Below are 25086 nucleotides of genomic sequence, written 5' to 3' on the forward strand. Positions count from 1 at the left end.
TATTTAATTAAAATCTTAAAAGCACTTTTAAGAGTTCAAAAAATTTAAAAAAATTTTAAACGTATTTTTGTTAAAAGTTTAAAAATGATGTTTTTAATCAAAAGCGTTTTTTGATTTGAAAACTCTATTTTTCGAACGTAATTTCAAATAGACTCTTACTCAAATAGATAAATTGTAAAATAATATTAGAATGGAAACTATTATTTATTTATTGTCTCTCTTCTAACATCGTCTTTAGAGGTGCAAACAAAAACCAAAAAATATTCATTCTAGAATTATTATAAATCCTATGTGAATAATTCCATCAAAAGTATTTGAATAGAAATTCGTTGAACATCCTTATGGGCCAATGGCTCTTCTGTAGTATGAAGAGGTAGGATCGTAAGCCTATGTATGCATGCTTTTTTTTTTTTTTTTTTTTTTTTTTACTTTTATTTATGAAATTTCATGAGCATTATATCATAAGAATACAACTCTAAAAAATTATAGCCAAAAGCTATGAAGGTCACAAAGTTATAAAAATTACTTCAAGTTTTCGCTAACCCATGTACAATTACATTTAAGGAACAAGTCTACTTCGTGCAGACTAGATCTAGAACATGAGTAGACCAAATACAAAACAAAAATTAAAAATAACAAGAAACTAAAAATTCGGCCATGAGAATTAAACCCCCACACCGATCTACTTCATCCCAACCTGGATGCCAGGACAACAAATCCTCAACCCAAAGGCCAGGACACACAAAATAAAAAATAAAACCCCAAAAGCAACAGCGAAGGAGCACAGCATCGTAAACATTCATTCGAAAGACAGGCTTTGGCTAAAGAAAACAATCAGATCTAAGGTTAAAGAGACTAATTCTAAATCTAGATCTAGATCCATATCTAAATCTACAAACTAGATCTAAAGCAAATCGCAGACTCGTGGAGACTACAGAAAAGACACTGAGCATTGCTACCGTAAAAAGAAGGAAAAAGATCTAGATTTAGAACTTCTCTTCTTTTGAAGTACTTGGCGTTTGGATGCTCTTTTACTTAGCTAACTTTTTTGGAGAAGAGTTTCAAGGTATATAACTAAGATTACTTATTAGTAAAAATTAGTCTCTTAATTAGTATGGTTTGTAAAAAATTGTTATTATTATTAATTACAGTTAAATTTTAATTTAATATGAATTTTAAAAATTACACTAACTTTGAAAAAATTAAAAATTAAAAATATAGTCATAAGCATTAGTTGTCACCCACACAGCTATGAGAGAGTAGAAACAATTCTCTCCATTTTTTTTTTTTTTTTTTTCGAAAAAAAACTGGATACTTTTTATTCATAGATGAAAAAAGAATACAAGAGCAATAGCTCTATAAAGAAAGAGCATTAAGCTCTAAAAGAACAATATTGAAAATACATATAAGAGTCTCCTCAATCCACAAATTATCCATTATAACCCTCAATGCCTCATTCGCCAAACCATGAGCCGCTTCATTAGCCTTTCGCTTAATATGGCTAATCTTCCATTGACAGAGAGATCTCAGAACTAGCTTAGTATCTTCCACTAAATGCCCATATCGAAGCCAATTTTGTTATGTTTCCCCAATGGCCCTGACAATTCTCTTCATTTTAAATAAATTAGATAATAAATTAGATAAAGTGAAGGATATTTTTGTCATTTTCTTTTTTGATAAGACAAAAATACCCTTTAGCTATAACTAAATAAATATTATCCAGGGTTAAAAAAACAATTTTCTTGCTGATTAAGGGCTATGGTTCCGTGTGCTTCAATTGTACTCTTTCATACTTTCATATATTTTTTTTCTCTTCATATACATGTTCATTTATTTTGTAGGAGACTATTTATTCCCTCTAACTAATATCTTTTTTGCAATCTCTTTCATGTTTCAATTTTATGTAAAATTCCAATTTATTTTTGAAATTGCAGTCTCTTACTCTCATTCCAAGAATTAAATTTTTCAAGAATTGTTGCACATTGTTATCCTTTTCCCATTTTTTTTTTAGAAAAAAAAAAAAAAAAACACTAAATCTACTAATCTACATGAATTTGTTCATCTCTCTAATACAAAGATGGATAAAAAATCAAAAAAAATGATAAAAATTATTTTAAATAATGACAGATTGAGAAAGTGTATATATATATATATAAATGCCTCAGAAATTAGATCACCTTAAATAATATAAAGGGAATCATAATTTTATATGACTTTGGGTTTCAATTCCTTCGCTTCCGTCTTGAATAATACGAAACTCATATTTTTTTTTTCTCTCACGATTCCGATGGGAAAGTTCCCTTGAATTAATTTTTGTTAAAATTAATAATTAAAAAATAACTCATAATTATGAAATAAAAATATAATATATAACGTTATATACTTGCGAAGCAAAATGTGGTATATAGCGTTTGTCCGTTCGGTAATATTTTATAAGAGAGCGGTCAACAATAATAAAAAAATCATACGAGAAATAAAAACGAGTCGAATATGAATCACTTTTCCTTCTACAATTTGATCTTCTAGAAAGAGATAGGCGACACTTAAATTTTTCAAAAGAAGAGGGGACTAAAATGAAAATAACAAAAAGATCTCCATTTTCTATACCGTCCCTCCCATCTTTTTTTTTTTTTTTTTTTTTCATTTGAATCCCTAGCATTTCTTTTCATCCTGTTTTACACCCCTATGGCTATAACACCATAACTTCTAACGGCTACATGAAAAGTTCCGACTGCATCAAGGCATAGTAGTTGGCAGCCTCGTCTTCTAACTCCCACAGACCATCACACAATGAGAACACATCCACACCGTCAAAACCTTCAACCCTATCATAAGCTACGCCGACCTCTCTGTTCGGAATCCCAAGCTCATCGTCAGAAGCTTCGAGAAGGTGCCTAATAACACTCTCCTTATCATCCTCCTCATCTTCCTTCAAGACAACCGCCGAAGACGACGACGAAGAAGAAGAAGATGCGGACGTTTGGTCTTCTACGGTGGCGGAGGCTGATGTGGGGTTCTCCGGTTCGGGTTCTGCGGTAGGAAATGAAAGAGGGTTGAAGATAGAGTCGGATGAGAGTTCTTGCTGGAGGGTTGTGATGAGAGAGGACAGGTCCTGAGTCGGCTCTTCTTCCTCTGCCTCAAGCAGAGAGAGTATGTGGTTGTACGATTTATGGCGTTTCGACTCTTCACAATCGTCTATTTGGGTTTCTTCTCTTTGGCGTTTTAATGGTGTCTCCGCCATTAGAGATAGCTCAAAAAAGAAACGAAGGGGAAGCACAAAGAAGGTTGGAGATTTCGCAAGCAATAGAGAGAGAGAACGAAAGGCAAAAGATGAGGAGAGAGAGAAGGGTGGTGGAGGGTTTATATAGAGAGAGGAGCACAGGTGGGTTCCGGTCAAAATAAGTAAAAAATGAAAGCTGAGAATATTTAATGCATTTAATGTCTTAGAGTGAGAAAGATGCTTGGCAAAAATAAAAAATAGATGGAACACTACTATCTGCCTCATGAGTTGGTCCTCCTTCGTGACTAACCACTGGATTAAAACCAGTAAGAGATTTTTGATTCTATGGGCATATCTAACGGTCAGGAATTGAGGCGAAAGTGTAGATGAGAAGGAAGATATTAAAGGCTCCAAGATAGTGACAAAACCAATGAAAAAGCAGTGGTGTTTGTTTGTTTGTTTGTGTGTGCAATAAAGTCGCAGCAACCGGGTGGGGGCAATGCCCGAGGCGGGGATGTACATGCGGCGGATCTCTTAAAATATTATTTCTTTACTGCTCCCGATTCATAAGATAAAAAAAAAAAAAAAAAAAAAAAAATTCATGAGATACGACATGTACTACTTTAATACTGAGGTGCACCTGCTTTGCTCCCTAGGATTCTAATCTACGTGGCTCTTGCTTCTCGCGCTGGGGTTTCATTGTAGTTTAACGGTCCAGATTCGTTTGTTTGAGGGTTAGAATCTCTAGGAGTTGATGGGAATGGAAAATAGTAAAAAAAAAAAAAAAAAAAAAAAAAAAGGAAAGGATAAATTATTTTTAACTTTTTTGGGTGATGAAATGTGCGTTTCACACTTTTGGCAGGTAAAGGCAAGCTGATTGCACGAGAGATGTGTTCTTTATTTGGTGGGAGCATGGGATTGTAGGTTGTAGCCTATCAACATCTATCGGTGTTGGTTCTACAGTGACAGGGCATGGTAAATAGATAAAAAAAAAAGGAGCCGAATCAAGTTGTATTTTGGGCATTTCGTACAGACCGTCGTGACATTGCACAGGTTGCAACTGTAGAGCTACGTAGAGTATTATCTTTGTGTCAGAAGGAGATATCAATGCCTTCTACAAGTTACAAGGACCACAAGGGGATGAATGGTTGCGTGAGTAGCCTTTATCTTGCCTTCCCTTGTTATTTTCTTTCCGGGTTGTTGTTATCCCAAGAATGGATTATTCCTACCAATACCATCAACCACAGAATATTGTGGGTGGGTTTAGCAAAAGGCTTGAAAAATGGAGTAAATCAAAACTCTACCAAATTTGGTTAATGTATAAAAATAATAATAATAATAATAATATTTTATATAAAAAAGTGAAAAAAATTTATTTTGTAATAATTTTTTATTTGAATAATAATAAAAAAATAACTAATATAATGTGAAAAATAAAAATGTTAAAATTAACTTTGAGAAGAATTTTTTGAATTTAGGAATCCGGTCCGACCCACTCTTTTGCCAAACACAGCCGGTGTGTCCACCATTCAATTCATGACAAAGGAGGGGGGTAAAAGCACATTAAAATAATAATAATAATAATAATAATAAAACATGATGATTGTTGGTAAGTGATGATCTACCGGCTCTTTTGAAACTTTAACCAAGTCAACTTAAATGAAAGAAGAAAAACACACAAAAAAATAGTTTAATGATTATGTTTGTTATTGGATTTTAGGTTTTTTTTTTTTCTAGTGTTTTGTGTTTGTATTGTTAGTTAATAATTTTGTTTTGAGAAGAGAAAAATAAAAGGCATAAAACAAATTTTTTAACTAACATAACTAATTCATTCTTATTTTTGTGAGAAAAAAAAATGCAATAAGATGAAAATAATTTGTATTAATAAAAGAGAGCTCAATATGTTATAGCTTATGATCAAATTTTATTGTATTAGAGTTTGATTATAATTGATTTGAATTTTTAATTGTAATCTCACCTACCTCAAATGTCATCTAAGTAGAAACCTTTTGTATTGAAAATATTATAAAGAAATAAGAGCAATATTAAGCTCTCTATGCTAATTTTTCTTAGTGGTAGACATAGAAATCTAACACCGAACCATCTCTATTTTTTTTTCTCTTTATTTCATTTTTTTCGTTGAATGATTAATTTCTTCATGAATGAATGACAGTGTGTTTGACATTACAATTTCGTAGACTGAAACTGTGATTTTAAATCACAAAACCAAACAAATCATACGAATAAATTTATTTGATAAATCATTTTTGTTGTGTGATTAGATAATGAAGAAGGGATGGAAGTTCCAAATCACTTCGGTTGGAACGACAATTCGTGGGAGAAGATCCTTCATTTGAATGTGCCAGCAATATTTCACCCACTAAAAACCCCAAACCCTACTAGCCCATCCAACATAGAAGCACAACAACTTGCGAAAAGAAAACACAACCAACCAAGACAGTTTGTTATACATATGCTAAGTCCTGGAAAAAAGACCACCAACCAACTAAAAAGTTGCCCTCCAACCACAGTTGAGGCACCCAATCCCTGAACTTATCAACTTCAAAGTTAGCACACCCAAGTACTCCTGATAAAATATGCACGTGACATTGAAATATAAATGTATTGAAAAATAAATAATGTTTAAATGCAATAGTTAAAGTAAATAATTAAAATAAAGAATAAGATGTAGCGTTTTGAAAAAGTGAGTAACTAAACTTGAAAACAATTTTAATAGTTCGTAAGAGTGCGTTTGGGATTGTGATTTCCTAGACAAAATGTTCGATTTTAAACCAAATCGCATAAAATGAATTGATTACATTTTTAAAAAATTACGATTTAAAAACGCATAAAATTTGCCTTTCAAACTGCAGATAAGGATGTGTTTTTTTGAAGTTTTAAATTACCAGTTATCCCAAAAGATTAACCCGATAGGAAGAGATAAATTTAATTACTTAATTATTAGTAAATTTCATTTTAATAGGTGAGGCCCATCACGTGAAATATTTAATTAAAATGGGAAGTGAATTGACGGAGTCAAGGTTTGTTAAGTCACAGATCAATCCCATGAGGCCCAACGGGCCTTATGCCCAAGTCTTCATAAATAACCAAGAACGCCGAACCCTCAGTTGACTTAGCCCGAGGAGGTTTCTGGCCCCCAGCTTGAAACCTTACCTATAGGCCAAGATAATCAAGGAACGAAGGGTACATCAGATACTCCATTATAAAGATATGATTGACCTTCCGATATTCAGGTCATCCGTGTCGATCAGGATACGACAGTTTGCTCCCAAATCTAACATAGGTGGCCAAGTTTAACTCGGATGTTTAGCAGGTAACCAGGATAGGATTCCAAAACGTATGGGAAACCAACTCCTCCGCATGCCTATAAATACGAGTCATTTCTCAAAAGCTAAGTTAATCACAACTTTTGCTAGTTAAGCCTTCTGTTGTTATCTCTTCTTTTACTGACTTTGGCATCGGAGTATCACCACCGGGGACTCTAATCCTCTTGTTTGTTCTTGTGTGCAAGACCAACCACTCCTTGGATACAGTTGTGCGTTCCAGAAAGTGTGCCACGTCATCCATCGGAAAACTGTGTCCTAACAAGGTTCGATCTTAAGACTTTTGACTTTGATACCATGTTAAATTATCAGTTATCCCAAAAGCTTAAACTGATAAAAATAAATAAATTTAATCACTTAATCATTAGCTTAAAATGAAGATACAAAATTTTAAAAGTCAAATCACATTTTCGAATGACACATTTTAAAATCGTTTTTTTTTTTTAAATCCCAAACTCAAATGGACCCTACGTACTTCGTGTTTTAAATTGTTTGCGTAATGTTTTTGTTTTGAGAGAATAAGACAAAAGAAAGGATTGAAAAAGATTTAGCTAAAAAAAAAAAAAACGCATAATTGCAAAAAGAAGTTACAACCAACCAAAAAGCAAGGTGAATCTCTTCATGTTAAGGTGACAATGTCAGAAATCACTTAATGTGTGGGACAAGTTGTAATAAGGAGAGAGATTAAGGTCGTTGTCGTGAGGATAAATCATAAATGGTTATAGATTGGGGACCCCACGGACAATTTACAAGGATTCCCCAGCACTCATAATTGAGGTACACTTGTGTTGTGTGGGCCGGACAACTTCTAATAAAAGCGAGCAAAGTAGTTGAGAAATTTTAATATTAATTGAGTCATTTTGTAGGAAAGTGGTTAGAAGATGTGCAAATAATTAAAAATTAATTAGGGACGTTTTTTGAAAGCTAAGTTAAATACATTTTTTTTCTTTCTTTTAAACATATTTTTTAGGAGAAAAAAAAAGTCAATTAACTTCTACAAAATTCCATCTTCATTTATTCGCCTGAAAAGTCAAATAATATTAAAGTTTCAAACAAGAACCAAGTGAAATCTAGGTTAGTTTATGCTATTATAATAAATAAATACATTAACAAACAACTCTAAAAATAAAAAAATATTTTCACTTTTATGTTATTAAAATATATTTTTCAAAAAAAAAATATATATATATATATATATATTAAAGCAAATTATAGCGGAAGCTAAAGTTACATACGTGAACAACATACTAATCAACCATTACAAAATATCCGCTAACCCGCTAAAGTTACATACGTGAACAATATACCAATCAACTATTACAAAACATCCGCTAACCTATGACTATTCATCAGGTTTAAAAACAGATTTGCATCAAATAGACACATTCCAATGTATAGGTAGCGTTTATTCCTCGGTTTTGAGAGTAAAGAATCCCCAAGCCGAAACTCTTCAACTCTTCGTTCAACCCAAGGGTCTGAACCAATATTTTAACATATTTAAAAAGTTTAAATATACAAACTTTAAATTATTGCCATAAAATAGACAGAGGATCCTTATCCCCCTGGGGGACTTGACTTTTTGGTACTTACGATCAAAGTAAACGACGATTTGATGAGTAAATGTTTGTGCAATTTTTTTTTGATAAAAATGTTTGTGTAATTGTATGGATGAAGCTGCCTCGTGTCACATGCAACATTGAACAGATCAATTAATTAAATTAAATTAAATATAAGAACGTAAACTTCGTGACAAGTTTTCCAAGTCTTTAACTATATTCGAACAAATGGACTAACCAGAGATTCGATTGCAATTAGGGGCCTTATACAAATTAATTAAGAAGATGTAAACCCAGTCAACCTATACAAAAAATAATATGGAGCCCAAGAAAATCTTGGAGAATAGTGCCAATAAATTAGCAAGTGAAAAATATTATAAAATATAGCCCACAAAAAGAGAATGACTTGGTTGTAGCCTAAACATGCATATTGTTATTTAATTAAAGAAAGGGCTTATTGACCCTATTGAACAAGTTAACCATGACTTCCAATTGAGAAGACCAATCGATCCCCAATAATTTTTATTTTATTTTATTTACGCATTTTACGGATTTTCCTCCAAATTATTTGATATTGTATTTGAATGATGCTGATGAAGTAAGGTTCATGCCAACCAAAAGAACTTTATTTACTGTAAATAAATATTAAAGATGGATTAGGATCTAGATCACATATAATGTTGAGACAGATCTGAATTTAAAAAGACAAAATAAAGTAAAGCTAATTGTGATATAGATCGCGTGTATCTTATCTTATTATTAAAGACCTTATAATATATATATATATATATAGGTTAGTTTATCTGTGGCGGTGACAAATCAGCTGTGATTTTTAATCAAAGATTAATTAAAAAATGACAACATAGTGATGTGTTCCATCTGCCTTGTCTGGGCCGTGCCGGCCGATCATGCTTAACCACTTTTATTGTTTTATGGAAGTACAAAATTAGTATATGGGTTTGACAAGAATGGCAAGTGAGCTGAATAAATTTCTTTTAATTAATTCTCATTGATAGCGCATGACAGGAAAATAACCATTTTATGAACCTTATAATAATGGATCGATTAGGATCCATTTTGCTTCAAGTGAAATGAAGAATAACTATTTTATGGTTCAGATTAAATTTTAAATATTTAATGGTGTATATATTATCATATTATGCTTTTTTTTTTTTTTTTTTTTTTTTTTAAGTAGTGTCTAATGCAACAAAACAAAATTAATTAAAGAATGTAACATACGTGTATTGGACCAAAATATGTTATCAAATAAAAAAAAATGATCAAATGATTGCGTTGAAATCATATGAAATTCATTAAAAAAAAACAAAAAATTATTTTATTTTTATTTTAGGGAAATGTTAAGTGTTCTCTTTATCCTAGGTAAATATTATTTTTTTAAAAAAAAAAAAAAAAAAAAAAAAAACTGGCACCACGGGTCCCTTATTTCTCTCACCTAATTTTAGATTCAAATAATATATACCTATGATTAGAACATCATAAAAACACATAGTATAAAAGTACCTCTTGTGTCCCTCTTAAGTCCCTCAAAAAATAATGTAGCTATTAAAATCAAAATTTGATCAAAATTCAATAATGATGAATCACAAGCCTAATGGTAATTTTAATAGCCACATTATTCTTAGATAGACTAAAAAAAAACACAAACGAGACTTGTAGTATTACTCATTTATGTACAACTAAAATCCAGCTAATAAAATTGGACTGAAAATCATACTAGAGACCAACCAATAACCAATCCTAGACAGCGGACCAACACATAAAATATAAAAAATAAATAAATAATGGTTTCCATGTTTAATTATATAAAACCCCACGTACGAATACTCCATAAACCCAAATTCACAACATTTTATATTGATTAAAACTATATCTTCTTACTATATAAATTTCGAACACTTGCTCCACAATCACACCTCCCCTAACCTCATTCAAGAGTCATTTTAAGTTATAATATTTGCAAAAACAAGGCATTTTCTTGTCGAAATTGCTTCATATTGTGGATAAATTCAAATAAACCACTAAAAAACTTATCTACCAATTAAGCTAGTCATACATGTTATAATACTAAGGCCTTATTTGAGATTGCGTTTGAGGAGGCTAAAAATACTTTTAACACTCAAAAAGTCAGTTTAAAGAATAAAGTACTTGTTTGATAAAAAAAATTAAAAGCACTTTTAACGGTCCAAAAAGCCTAAAAATGACTAAAACGTACTTTTGACAAAAGCTTAAAAATAAAGTTTTTGCCCAAAATCACTTTTTGACTTAAAAGCTTTATTTCTCAAACTCAACTTCAAACGGGCTCTAAGAATGTTATCATATTATTTACAAATATAATCTCTATGGGAATACTTTATATATAAAATATATCAGTGTCAAGTGAATGAAAAAAGCATATCCTTTTCGATTCTTTGCATCATGGAAGTCGACCACTATAATGTAATCATGTTGATGTGTTATATTCTTCTTTTTCTTTTTTCCTATGCCCAAATTTAATCACCAATTTATGGACCAAATCTGCATGAGACCCATGGACCCAAATCTTCATGGACTTTTGGTTTGTCAAATATCAATATGATAGCATTTGCGAAAATCGTGCTTAAACATATGTGGAAATTAAGAGAAAACTGTTTGAGCTCCCACCGTTGTCATAATTTTTCTTTTACAAAACTTTTATGACAGTCCATTAAGTGATAAATATATAGTTGACTAATTAATTAAATTAAAGTAATGCTAAAAACTTATATTTTTATATCTTAAAAAAAAAAAAAAATGTACGACCAAATGTGCTAAATGTCCAAACATAATAATGGAGTTGGAGGGCCATGTGAAAGTGGTATGTGCAAGTGCTTTGCACGTGGTGAGTGGACCAAGTATTGTTTTAAGCACAAACCAAGCAATGTACCTATTTGAATGAAGTTTGTCGTTATAACGTGGGATTTGTAGCTTTAATAATCGGGGCTCATGTTATGTCAACAACTAGTACGATTGGAGTGTTGTGTGCCTCAAATGCTTTGAGCTGGCACGTTATGATTATTATTATTATTTTATTATTAGGTTTACATAAAAGGTTAGGTTGAACTTTGAAGCCATGCCAAGGATTGCATTAAAATTGAGTCATAAGTTTCCATAATGTTTGTGCCTCAACAACTTGGCAGATGGACATTTCTTTTCTATCACCTTTACGTTGTCTTCAGGGCTCATTTAATGGGGTCAATCCATCAATCATCTGCTTTCTGCGTCTTTATTCATTTTATTGAAAAATATCTACTTAATTATATTTTTATTTTCATATTTTTTTAAAAAATAAAAATACTTTTCAAATATAATTAACTAAAAATAAAAATAAAAATAAAAATGGAGATAGAGATGAAGACGATCCTAATTCATTTTTACCATGCACATATGATTCCAATGACTTTCTGCGTTGATGTCGGTAAATGGTTGATAATTTTATTTTTCATAATAAAAATGATAACAAAAACGTAAAGATGAAAAGTATTAGAGAGAGATTAAGCAAGTGCAGAATGGCAACAACATGCCCACTTGTTCCACTGTGATTATTTAAAAGACATAATATTATGGACAGAAATTTATTTATTTTTATTATTATTTTTTAATTTAGTCAAATAAGTGTCAAAGTGTCCTATTTTATATATTTTCTTTATTATTTTAAAAGTTAAGTGTCATATTTTACATATTTTTCTTTAATATTTTAAGAGTCATTTATTGTGATTCCATTAATCTATTATCTATGAATCTAAACATTAATTTTTTAGAAACCCAAAAATGTTGAACAATATTTGTCACTTATTAGAGTAGGTTAGAATTGAGATCTCCTCCAATTGAGAAGAAATTAGAGATTCTCTAATTGTTAATTGTGGTTATTCATTTTAAATCTAATGATTTATAAAATGTCAATAACTTTTGTATAACTGAGACATTAAATACTGACTTTTGTTTTATCGAGGTTTAAATGATTTTATAAACTATTGGATTTAAAATAAAAGGCCAAGATTAACAATTGAAAAATCTCTAATTTATCTCCATTTGAAAGAGATCCAAATCCAGAAGATCGAAAAAAATTTTCTCCAAATTAATTCCGAGTAAATTTATATCATAATATTATTATTATCTTCGAATTTTGAATTGAAGCAGAGTAGGTACCTGCACCGAGGCCTGTTTTAAAAAGAAAAAAGAAAAGATCGTACCTGGATACTTGGTGAGGTAGTTGACCCTAATTAATATCTGGATACCATTATAAATGTTTTTGTTTTTACCCACGACCCTAAAGAGCAATAACTATTTAATAAGAAGGGTAAAATTGTTATTTTCTTTTAGATAACTTTGCCTTTTTAAAAATAAAAAATAAAATCTATTCAATTAATGGCTAAGATTCAAAACTGACGAATATAACAACCAAATCAATGTTATCATCTATATCTTTTTTTAAAAAAAAATTAGGAAAAAATGCAAAAATAATTAGAATGGTTTACCTTATTTAAAATTAGCTTTATATGGTATTAAAATAAACTTAAAAATCTTTGAGGCATGTAAAAATAAATAAATTTTATTCACTAAATTAATAATTTATGATAGTGTGATATATCAGAGCCAATAAAATTATGGCATGTGTCTTATTTAAGTTTGACTAACTACGGTGACTAATTTTATATTTTTCTTAAAAATTTAAATAATGTAGAATTATATATAGATATGGTAACTTATGATACTTTTAAACCATAGAAGCATCACTACAGGGAAAATGAGGTTTTATTTATTTATTTATTTTTAAAAAAACACATAAAAAAAACACCAGAGTCTCAATGTCCACCTTGTTAAACGATATTCGTACAATGCTTTGATTTTTTTTTTCTTCCTCCCCTTTAAAGTGGTCCGTCTCCATTATCATTTGATTATTTAATGTTTTTGGCAAATAAAGGGTTAATAGTAGGTACTTTATTAATAACTATTGATTAAGCGTATTAAGCACTCACTAATCATATCTTTGAAGATCTTAGAAGGCCACACCAGCAAAGAAAAGCACAAAAGGTGTTACTTATGTGTCAATGCATTGCCTTTTAGTTTTATTCCATAACTAAACTCTATTTATGGAATGTGAATGAAAAATGATAAAAGTATAACTTAAATTCAACTTTGGCTTAACTTTTTTGTTAAGTTATAAAAAAAAAATTGCCTGTGGACGAGAGAGAGAGACTTAAACTAGAGAGAGAAATTTGGTCTAAAAGTTGAATCAAAGTTAAGTTTAAGTTGTAGCTGTATCACACTTCTTATGAAGTACACGAAGAAGAAAATGATGAATCAACTCCTCCTCGTATATCTCACTAAATTATTTCCAATGTGGAGGGTTCAAATTTAAAGTAAAAATAAAGTTATCTAAAGCTAAATCTGGGATAATCTTCTCTATTGTACGGATATTATATAATATATATTTTAATTAAAGTGTCTTTGGATTCAACTGGGCACGTAATTTTATTTTTAACTCTTGTTTTTATAATGTTTTTGTTCAGATGGTCTTGAGGGAGACAGTTAAAAAAAGAAACCGAATATATATTTAAAAATAATACTATTAACAACATGTTTCAATTAGTGCAAGTGGCCATCATAGGCATTATCAAGGCATCTAAAAGGAATTTCAATCCTATCCACCACTAAAAGAGTTGTCTGGCATTGCACTTTATGCTGGTTTTGGGGCACTTCTTCTATGCTTTAATTTGGTCTTGTTATTTTTGGCATCACCTATAAATTCGTTACAAACTTAATATAAAATTATCAGATTAGATTGAGGGGTTTGACACGTTAATTAATTATAATGATTGGGTTATGATTAGTATATATAGTTTTATAATTTTTTATATGAACCCAACACAAAATTAAGGTGTTCAGATTGAATAATTTGATCTATTTAATTAAGTGGGTGGGTCAATTTATATAGTTTTAAACTTTTGGACAACTTAAATCCCGACACACGAACACAAATTGACATCCTTAACTTTCGGCGTGTGAAAAGCCCATAGACCTGGAAACCATGGGCATATTAGGATCGATTTAGACATGATAATTAATTGAAGGAAAACCAAAGACAGACATAAGAACAAATAGTGGAGACCACGTGTAAAACCTATTCCTTTGGTATGAGCTTGGGTCAAGGCTCAGTTTATGCCGGCATAAGAACAAATTGATTAAGTATTGTTGCTTTTAAGTATAAGGGTCTGATTGGCAGGAGAGAAAAAGGGGACAAAATAAAAGGTGAAGAAGGAATACTAGGGAGGACATTATCTATTTTCTGTTGGTATGTGAGTGTTTTAATGACAACTTTAAATTAATTAATTTAGTCTCAAATTGGGAGTGGGATATATAGACTTACTATATATATATATATATATATATATATATTGTGAGTGGTGTTGCTGCAACTGGGTTGAACATGGCTTCCGTATTATTGGAAGGAAATAAAATACATTTTACAAGGAAACTTCCTCAAAGTATGCAAAAAGTTTCATCCCATTATTTATATCAAAACATATCTGTCTGGCCATATCCGTTAATGACTTTGTATTCGATCCGTCTTTCGCTTTATGTTCTTCTCTTCTGAGATCTTTTTGAATAAATTAAAGCAATGCTCGAGAATAAAGTATTTACAAAATACCTAAAACATAAAAACGGGTTTACCTTTATGTCAACTCATAACACATTTTCAAATCAAAAACATCCCTTCCAACACATTAAGAAATACAAAGGTTACTTTCATATTAGGGATAATTTTTTTTTTTTTTTTTTGCAAATAACATTATTTAATTTGTACTTGTGTTTTATAAAAAAAAAAGTTTGTACTATACTACTATAGGCTTTGGCAGCACTCCATAATTTAAATTATCGAAAATGGCCTTATATGTTATGGATTAATTTAAGATTCCTTTGATGCCTTGAATTATATGACAAAGACATATCTTAGGAGCAAGACACGTGAATACTGTTAATTGATGTGGCTAGAAAATAAGCCTAGTGCTCATGACCTAAGAGTCTAAGACCCACTAAAATTAAAGGTCAACTCTCATGAGTTATGGAGCTCGTAAAGCCCAAACAATAATTAGGGAGCACGAAATAAAAATACCTTCTCCTCGATCTCTAAGAAAAATTCTCTCCACCCTATTTTCGCTCATTGAAACAAAAAAACATATTAACTTGATCATTAAGGGCTTCATCGCTAGCCACAGGCAGGTGGTTCTCCCTTTGTTTTGCTGGAAACCAGTCTCCTAATCTGACTATGTGAAATTTGGTATCATCAGTAATATTATTTATAGTTTATCATCAATTTAGCTAGGGAAAAAACAATAAAAAATAAAAATTTGAGGATAAGAGTTCTTTTGGTTTGCTTTTTGTAAACTTTGAAATTAATTGAGTTGAATTGTTGTCTAAATTGAAAAATCATTCAAATTGGTCTTAAGCTAATAAATACGCTTGAGCCGTACATTGAACGCAGAGTTTTGTGCCTCTCTTGGTAGACGACTGCTCGAGTGGAGGTTTAGTGCAGGTTAAGCAGTCCCATCGGGTTGGGAACCACTTGAATGTTTCTTCAATTGTTCATCTTACATTAGGCTCTCTCAATTCAACCCCCCCCAAAAAAAATAAAAATTCATTTTTGAGTTATTGTCTAAATATGATGGCGGCTCAAGAGGAGGTAGGAATCACCCCTCCACTGTAATAGAATTTTTATTGGTATTAGAGTGTGAGAGGAGCATATAATATTGGCTGAAGTGCGGATGGAGTATGTAAAAATTTGAGATAAAATATAAAATATGGAGAGAAAAGCGGAAGCATGAATTTATGAAAAAATATAAAATATTGAGGAAAAAAAGTAGCCAAAAATTTAATGTACGTCACCATTAAGAAGAGGCTCCATAAAACAATTATTTATTAAGAAAACTTGTCTGGTAATACAAGTGAAAATGTCTTAATAATACGATATACAATTGTTGGTGTCTTGAGGTCCATCAATTCTTATGCTGTCGTGGTGTCTCTACTTTAGTGTAGTAGGCAAATGGATCCTAGTTTTATCTTACTCCTGTTCAAGGGTTGGATAGTAGTTGTTGTGTCATCTTTGGTCTGCCTTGGTGGCCCCAAATTATGATTTTGCGTGTAAACCAATGGACACATAATCATTCAGCCTTTGTACCATCTAGTCATCTTACATGAAAATGAAGCGGCCCACTTTCTGATTCATGTGATCCTAGCCAACCAATCATAAAACAATTTTCAAGTAGTCAGGACATGTACTAGGGTACGAGTTTACATCTTCACATATGCTTGATTAGTATTAATCGTCTTTAATTTTCATTAATGCTCTGGTAAGACTGAGTTAGGCTATGGCTCAGTCGGACTTGAGGGAGCGCCTATGGTTCCCACTGTTTGGGCTCTTCATGTGGGGCTCCCAACGGGTAGGTGTTACAATAGTCACGCCCATGTAGGATAGCGACAATTTCTCAGGCCAACTCTTTTTTTTATAAAAAAAAAAAAAAAAAAAAAATAAAAAATTCATAGGACAATTTCTGGATGGAGCCTATTGTGGCACCAATGACCCATCCAAACAAACACACTAAGGCATCATTTTCGTTTTGTCCTGAGGCATGGAAATGGGCTGGGTTCCAGCAAAACCCTTTGAACTTAGGTAACTACTAAGCCCAGGCCTTTACCAATAACTTAATAGTAGCCCATCTCATGCAAGGGCTTCTTACCTAGTACCAGTAGTCCCTATTCAGCAACCTAGACAATAACGGTAAAGATCCGTTTAGGTTTGCAATTCAAAAATAACAATTTTAAAACAAGTGATTTGAAAATAAAAATTATAAAAATTGTAATTGAGGATTTAATAAAATCATAAATTAACCTTTAAAAATATTTTTTAATCTTTAAAATCGTGCATTTTTTAAAAAATACATTCCTAAATGACACACTTATTATGATTTAATTTAAAATTACACTTTTGGTTTGCTAATCTAATCGCAGTGCCAAATGCACTATAAGACCAAATTTTCTTGTGTTATTTATTTATTTATTTATTTTTGGTTAATAAAGCAGGGTTACAATGTGAATAATCTGTTTCCTCTCTCTCTCCCTCCGCATATTAACTAGTGGAGGAGATGGCCATATCCCGTAGGGCCAAGCTCAGAAGCAATTCTGTAAGCTCACCCATGTAACTGCAATTGGAATGGCAGTTAAATATATGGAATTTGAAGGAGATTTCATTAATTGTAGAGTAGAGAAAGCGAGAAGGGAGAATCCTCCTCTACAGCCCTAAGGATCCTCTCAACGCAAAAATAAGAGGGTAAAATGGTCTTTTTAATTAAAAAGGCCATTTTGCCCTCTATAGCCTTTGGGTCCTTACAATAATCACACGATCTAACACATTTATAGATTACAATAGGTTAATATATTAATGACCCTAATATATATATATTATAGCCACTTTGTTATAAGTCGTAACGTGTTTTATGTGACTTTTTTTTTTTTTTTAAGCGTTTAAAAAAAAAAAATTGCTGTGAAGACTAGAGAGTAGCAGTACTTATTAAGAATTTTGTACCCTTGGCTGTGTGTTTGGCAAAGCCCTCTCCCTCTCTTTTCTAATTTCTCTAAAACAAAAAAAACAAAAAACTCATTTCTTTAAATTATTAACACAACTTTTTTATCATTTTTCTATGACAAAAAAATCAAAACTTTTATCACCTTCCTACCACACCAATCAGGAATTTGTACTTGTTGATGTACTTTGGTACCACGCCTGCACGCCAACCACAAAGCGCGAGGAAGACCTAAAAGTAGTAAAATGCAGGGCAATCTGAAGGTGAAGCAACAAAGTGAGCTACTTTACTGCCCACCACCCTACACTAGCGAACCAAGAAGCAGCAATAAAAAGACAAGTATAGATACTGGATCACATTATATTTATCAAGCAAAAACTGCCTAAGCATGCTTGGTGGCCCACAGCCACTGAGACCCTCTTGACCAATAAGCAGAACCTAAGCAGGGCAATTCAATGCACAGTGGTGTTTGATCGACCAGTTAAAAGGACACAAAACAGGAAAGTTAAGGGTCAAACTTTGCCACCTGAAAACAAAAATTTCATATAACTAAACGGCGGCAGCCGGCCTTACTCAACAACCCAACTTCTCACTGATCAGGAAATGCCACTACAGAATAGCCCCCTTTCTACAATAACACTTCTAGCCAGGAATTATTTGAACAAGGGCCACAGATTGCCTAATCCAAACCACCTAAAGCAACCGGGAGAGCATAAGTATCTATATAACAAAGAACAAATCTCAAATTTTATCACACAATCAATAGCGATTAAAAAAAAAAAAAAAACCCTAATGTTAAAAGAAGCCCCTCTCCAGGCAAGTTGCTCTGGCACCCACAATTTTATAGGAAGATATATACAAAATTTATACTTTACAAGAGGAAAGTGCTTGCCAATTGTAACTGCTGAACCCAATTCCCATTCTCATCCTATTTATGCCTTTTACTATCACGCAGGCAGCAGGGACAGCAACATATTTCTTTAAGAGACTTGTAAATAATGGAAAATCATGCTTGCCAACCAAAAATAACATGAATGATAGAAGAGCTACCAAAAATAACATGTTTAATTATACCAAGATTACATAAGATACAGCGACAACCATGTTATACCATCCTCATACACAAAAAAACCAAGCTGATTCTACATGGATGCTAATACTTTTGTACATTAAGAAAGCTCAAAGCTTAAGACTTTTTCGCTGGTTTGAACCAATAAAGGTTACATAGCCATCAACAAATATAGTTAAATAGTGGCTTTTTCTGGTTCCCCCATATTAGGTAATAGTGGCTTTTTTTGTTTTCACACCGTATAACAATAATTCATTTATTGGATTTGAAACTCACATTCCACATTAGATGATTTAAGAAGATTGTCTTTCATGTTGGCAGTGAATTTGAGGTTATATGGTAATATAATGTATTACACGTTCGCCCAGGGTCATAACTAATAAGAGCTCCCTATTATGATACTAAGTGTCCCACATAGTTTAAGTACATTCTTAACCATGACTCTTGAACTCCCTTACCAAACAAGCCGGGTTTCAAGAGTGAGTTCTATCTTAAGCTTGTATCATTTAGTATCAAAGTCAGGTTTCACATAATGGATTCAAGTTACGAAAGAGGCGATCTATGGGATAGAGTAGGCTGCCGTAGACGTTAGTTGTTGAGCGTGGTGGTATTTTAAGATCCTAAGTATCCCACATGACTTAAGTACAATTTTAACTATATATACATAAGCTCTTTGACACCCGCCTCTTGTAAGCCGGTTTACAATAATGAGTTCTACATAAAGTTTGTACTACCCTCAAAGCCTCAAAATGTAACCCAAAACTTTTTTAAAATATCCCTATAATTCTTTTAAAATCAAATTTTTACCCTTCCACTTCTTTTTATTTATTATTTATTTTTTTTATTTTTAATTATAACCACCCCAAAAATGCACACCTAAAATCCTCGTTTCACCCTTGCCGTTGGCCACTATCATTACCCAAAAAATCAAGTTTCTTATTTTTAATGACTATAGCAACATGCCAATATTTCTTTCTCAGGGACATGGAATTCATTGTAACAAGTTAATATTTTTTTCATGGTGCATCATGTGAGAACTTATCATGGTTGGGGTGTTTAAGGGCATTTATTACAGTTTGTACTTCACAAATGACATTTAGGAAAGAACATGTATTTGACCCAGAATATCATATGGAAATAATTTTTGTTTTTTATTTTTTAAAAAAGAACACTTGCTAATAAATTAGGATTTCATACTATAATATTAATTGTCCACCATCATTGTCATTTGTCAAGTACCAAAGCTTCTATATAAGTCCAGCAGTTCCTAATTCTAACAGTGTACCAAGAGATATTAGTATTATTCATTCTATACTATGCTGAATATGAAAATCTACAGAAATTCAAGTGCGCCACCCAAAAAGCAACTACATAAATCAGGTTAAACGTATCCAAACTTCAACATATACCCAATGTTTTAAATTAAAATTTTTCCTAAAAACACTAATATTGGGAAATAATATACGAGAAAAAGAAAATCTACTTGTAGATTGGCATCTTATTTGATCAAATCAGAAATTAAAAAAAGAAAAAGAAAAAACCACATGCTATTTCTGAAGAAACGATAATTGAAAATATGATCAATGAGAAAGGCCTCATGAATCATATGATGATACAAAATAAATTAAAAAGAGAAAGCTGAAATAAATAGCTCATTGATTGAAACGATAATTTGGATCAGTACATATGCCACGTCCAAGATAACAATCTTTGAGAACTTATTTCCTCCAGTGGAGACAAGATGAAGAAAATCTAAGGATCAAGAAACCCATATAACTAGTTCTGTGTTCTTTAAAAAGCTTCAGCAAACACTGACGACAACCTACCAATGTGTTGGTACTTGAAAGTTCAAATTATTGAATCTATTCCTGTGCTACATGACGCCAACCTTTTGAGATTTTTCATGTCACTAAAAATGGGGGGGAAGATATAAATTCAATGGAAGAAAACAGAAAGAAAAGTTTGAAAGAAAAAAAAAATGAAAAACTCAAGACCTCCTTCCAAGGAAACATTGTATTGAATCATGAGTAAAATCTTAACTTCTTCCCCATCCTCCCTCACCCAAAAAGTGAAAAGATCTGAAAAATAAAGAAGGGGAGAAATTTACCAATTAGCAGGACTCCTGTGTCGAAGGACAAACCAATCTTGTACATATATCATTGTGAGCAAAAGCACCATCACAGTAAACATGGCACCCGCAAAAAATCCCCATCGCTTCAGCAACCCATCACAGCACAGTTATAGACAAAGTTACCCGATTGCTTTCTCGCAAGCAAGTTCCACTGCGGAGGGCCTTCACTTGGAACCCATGAGTTGAGCTCAATAAAACCTTCACCCAAAGCCCTCGGTCCACCAATCACTATGAGCCTATCTCCACAGGCTCTAAATGCAAGACCCCATCCATTCATCGAGACCGCCCGTTCAGGCAATCCCCCCACAGTAAGCCACTCTCGCCTTTCCTTGTCATACTTCCTCACCACCATGTCCGCATAATCCGCCGCATACAATTCATTACCCACCACTGCAACCAGAGGCGGAGCCTCGGCAGTGGCAGGCATCTCGTTCTCCCTGGCCGCACCACTCCGTCCAGGAGACATGTTAGGAATTTCTGTCCAAGTCTTGGTCTCCAAATTGTACTCCTCTCCGCACGCAAGAACCTTCGATTCGGGCCCTCCGATTCCACCAATCACGTAAAACTTTCCGTCCATGAACACCCCCGAGCACATCTTCCTTGGCTTAGTCATGCTCGGGAGTGTCTCCCAAGTTTGAGTCTCCGAATTATACAGCTCTGCGGAGCTCAAGATCTCCCCCTGTGAGTCACACCCACCTGCTAGAATCGCAATCTCCCCAAGGCTGGCAGACCCAAACAAGCATCTGGGGGCGTTCATTCTCATCCCGGAGGACCACGAGTTCGTCAGAAGACTATATCTGTAGATGACATGGGAGGTCACCTCTTTACCAAAGACAAGAAGCTCAGTGCCCACGGCCAAGGACTCCTTATCCGAACACATGAAGCACTCGTTTGAAGTCATTCTCGGCAAATGCATCCACCGTTGACAAATCGGATCGAACGCCTCCCATTCCAGGAGGTGGCACGAGAAGTAAATCCAGTGCTCGATCATACCGTTCTTCCGCCGCAGCTGGTACAGCTCGCCGGTACGAATCAAGGAACAGAAGCTCCGGTTCAACGAGGCAATCGCACCGTAATCGGACCTGGAGCAGCGCATGAGGCAGCTGATGGAGTTGTCTCTGCCGATAGGATTGATAAGGGAATCCGTAGTCGAATCAGACTCCGAATCCGAATCCGAACCCGAATCCGAACCCGAACCCGACGAATCCCCTTCTCCTCCACCACCACGCTCATCAGATTGCTCATGCTCTGGGTCTTCGTCTTCCTCTTGCTCTGGGTTTTGGGCCTCCTCTTCCTCTTCCTCTCGCGAAGGTCGAGCCGTTCCGGCTCTCCTCTCGCGGCACTCCAATGTATTACACAACCTCCTCTGTCTACATTCGCGTTCGTCCGCACCGTCGATTTCCAACCGGCGCTTCCCGTTGGGGATATCGAGCCGGTAAGGCATGTAAGACCACTTGTCTCCTGTGCTCGAAAACGCCCTTGAGACCAGGCACCGTCCCTCCAACATGTCTCGTCTGACTTCAGCCAAAGCTGGCAAATTCACAAAACCCCTAATTCGATCCCACGCTTTGTGGTTCCTTCGTCAATAAGAAACAAATTCAACGCCCAAAAGGACAATGTTTATCTACAATCTGAGCTCCGAAGTCCCCCAAAAAGACTCGGTCCAATATTACAGAACCAAACCTATTCAGAGAGAATGAATGCAATTTTATTCAAAATGAAAGTAAATCTTTTTTTGTTAAAAAAAAAACACTTGAATTCAATAGAAACTAAAAGCTTTTCGTTACATCCCGAACGTTCACTGATCTGAATCCGATGAACTAATGGTCAATATCTTTGTTTAGGAACCAAAATATTTGTCAAAACAACACAAACAAGAGTTGCAACTGAAAATAACCGTTCGCCTACAAAACAGAGCTCCAGAACGAAAATCAGATCTCTGAATTCGAACAGAAAAGAGGAAAAATTATGTTGCTTTCCCGGATTCAAAACCAGTAATTCGAAGTAACAGAAATGATCAGAATCAGAGCTTAATTAAGACGCTCAATTTGTAAAAGAAAAAAACCAAATTAGATCCGTATGTGTAGGGTTTGGTGTTAATGATTAAAACAAACATCTAAATCATTCTCTCGTCTATGAAAAGCATGAGAAAATCAAGAAAGAAAGAAAAAAAAAAAAAAAGAAAAAAAAAAAAAGAAAAAAAAAAAGAAAGAAAAAGAAAAGAGAGAGAGAGAGTGAATGATAATGCGAGGGACTTACGGATTGGATAAGAAGAAAAAGGACTTGATAGGAATTTTGAAATTTAAGACATAGACACACACTGTCTCTCTTTTTCTTGCGCTGTCTCAGTTCTTCGCATTCTTATTCTCTCTCTCTCTCTCTCTCTCTCTCTCTTTCTCTCTGTTTCAGTATTTCGTCGTCCTTTGGATTCTCTGCAACTCTGCAAATCAGATGGGAGCTTTGTTTTCTGGCGTCGGAGCTAAATTCTATTTAGGAGGTACCCTTTATCTCTCTCTCTTCTCGCTAACTCTCATTCTTTTAGATTTTCTAATTATTATATTTTTCTCAGTTATGATATTTAATTTTTCACTCATGTGTGTTTTTTTTCCCTTTTCGGTTCTTATTTAATAGAGGAGGTGGGTGGTGGGGCCTTCGAAAAGGGCTGAGGAGGTTCGTGGAGGTCGCCGTTACAGAAACCGGTTACCGGGAAGGGCCGGTTCGCACACGTGTTGACTGGGGGAAGAATTGGAGGGGAGCTGTCCCTCTCTGAGCCCGAGACCTGAGAGACCGGGAGATGACTCCGTTACCGCTACGTCTTTGCTGATCTGTACGATTATTCCAATCTCTTACCCGGTCAACCACACCACTCGTCTTCCTCGTAGAGGAGGGATCAGGTGTGACGCGGGGACTGGGAATTTGTCACGCTCGTTCTCTTTTTGGTGGGCCATTTGTAGGATTGGGTCATAAAAGGCCGTCGTGATTATCCATAATTGACTGGTCAACCCTGTATTACCATTCAATTACTGTTAATTATTACTATTAAGCTTTAAAAGTAACGCATGCTCAGCTAAATATTACCTGGATATTTAAGTGTTTAAATGGTTTTTACAACTTCTAACGTCCAATGAATGAATGACTTTTGTTTTTGGTTTTCATGAAAACGACAAATATAATAACGGAAGAGCAGAAAGTAATGACTTCGATGCCGTGTTAACAGCCAATTTCCCCCATAAATGGGTGAATAGAGTTCGTCTTCTTTCATACATATATATATATATATATATATATGCTTCGGCCTATAAAAAGCAGTTCAATTTGACTGGAAATTCGCTTCTTGAAATTAAAGTTATTAATTTAAATTTTCTTATTATTTTCTCTTCTCCTCTTGTGCGAATACGTAAAAAAAAATATATATGTATCTATATATTAAACAAAGTATTTTAATTTTTATTCATACTAAAAAAAAAAAAAATAGAGCATAGAGCCCTAAGTTATAAAAGCATCGCACTCTATTGTTACATCATCATAGATATGACTAAAATTTTCAACTTCTTAGCATTTATAAGACGACAATCTATTCAAACCTGATCTAGTTTGTACATTGGCTTTAAATGCATTTCCTACTTGAAACAAATTGCCTTCCAAAATAATGCTTTGCAGCTCCAAACACGACTGAGCTTTGCTGCATTCAATGCAAAGTTATAAGAAGCGATACAACGTTATAGATATAACTATAAATTTTTTTTCATCCATACATTATTTATCACTTGTTCAGCTATAACCTTGGCTAGCCCGTACGCAGTATAATTAGTCTTTTGTTTGGTGTGACGAATCTACAAACTTCTTAGAATCTATAAGATGGCCGCCCCTTTAATACCCTCCATGAGCTATTAAGACATGTTCTAATTTTTTCTGTAGGCTTTAACCGCATTTACTACTTGAAACGAATTACCTTCCAAGATAATGTTTTGTAACTCCAAGTCACGACTAAACTCCGCTGCATTCAATGTAGCTATTACTTTGGCCACCACATGCTATGATAAGGTAATGGTAATGTAACTTCTACCGGCACCACATAATCAGGAAAATTTCTTACAATAATTCCAATACCCATATGCCTAGTATTGAAGTTGATATCTACATCCTAGC

The 25086-nt window shown here is 33.5% G+C and overlaps 2 protein-coding genes across 3 annotated transcripts; both read right to left on the bottom strand.

The window, feature by feature from the left end:
• Positions 1-2469: 2469 nt before the first annotated feature.
• Positions 2470-3346, bottom strand: LOC132178935 (uncharacterized). The gene has a single exon (XM_059591521.2). It carries the CDS (start codon positions 3239-3241, stop codon positions 2714-2716), a length of 528 nt encoding a protein of 175 aa, XP_059447504.2. The 5' UTR covers positions 3242-3346; the 3' UTR covers positions 2470-2713.
• A 14620-nt stretch (positions 3347-17966) lies between these two features.
• Positions 17967-23517, bottom strand: LOC132177531 (F-box/kelch-repeat protein At1g26930). 2 transcript variants are annotated; one of them, XR_009439774.2, is made up of 2 exons: positions 20914-23105; positions 17967-18430 (listed from the first exon to the last, which is right to left on the bottom strand). XR_009439774.2 is itself a non-coding variant. In XM_059589899.2 (2 exons), the coding sequence occupies exon 2, from the start codon at positions 22442-22444 to the stop codon at positions 21023-21025; it is 1422 nt and encodes a 473-aa protein (XP_059445882.2). In that variant the 5' UTR covers positions 22445-22620; positions 23197-23517; the 3' UTR covers positions 20446-21022. The 2 variants fall into 2 exon arrangements, 1 of the variants encoding a protein (XP_059445882.2); XM_059589899.2 differs by lacking the exon at positions 17967-18430 and adding an exon at positions 23197-23517 and having other exon boundaries at positions 20446-22620.
• Positions 23518-25086: the final 1569 nt, after the last annotated feature.

The sequence above is a fragment of the Corylus avellana genome, chromosome 4, assembly GCF_965113065.1.
Source record: "Corylus avellana chromosome 4, dhCorAvel1.hap1.2, whole genome shotgun sequence".
Lineage (NCBI taxonomy): Eukaryota > Viridiplantae > Streptophyta > Magnoliopsida > Fagales > Betulaceae > Corylus > Corylus avellana.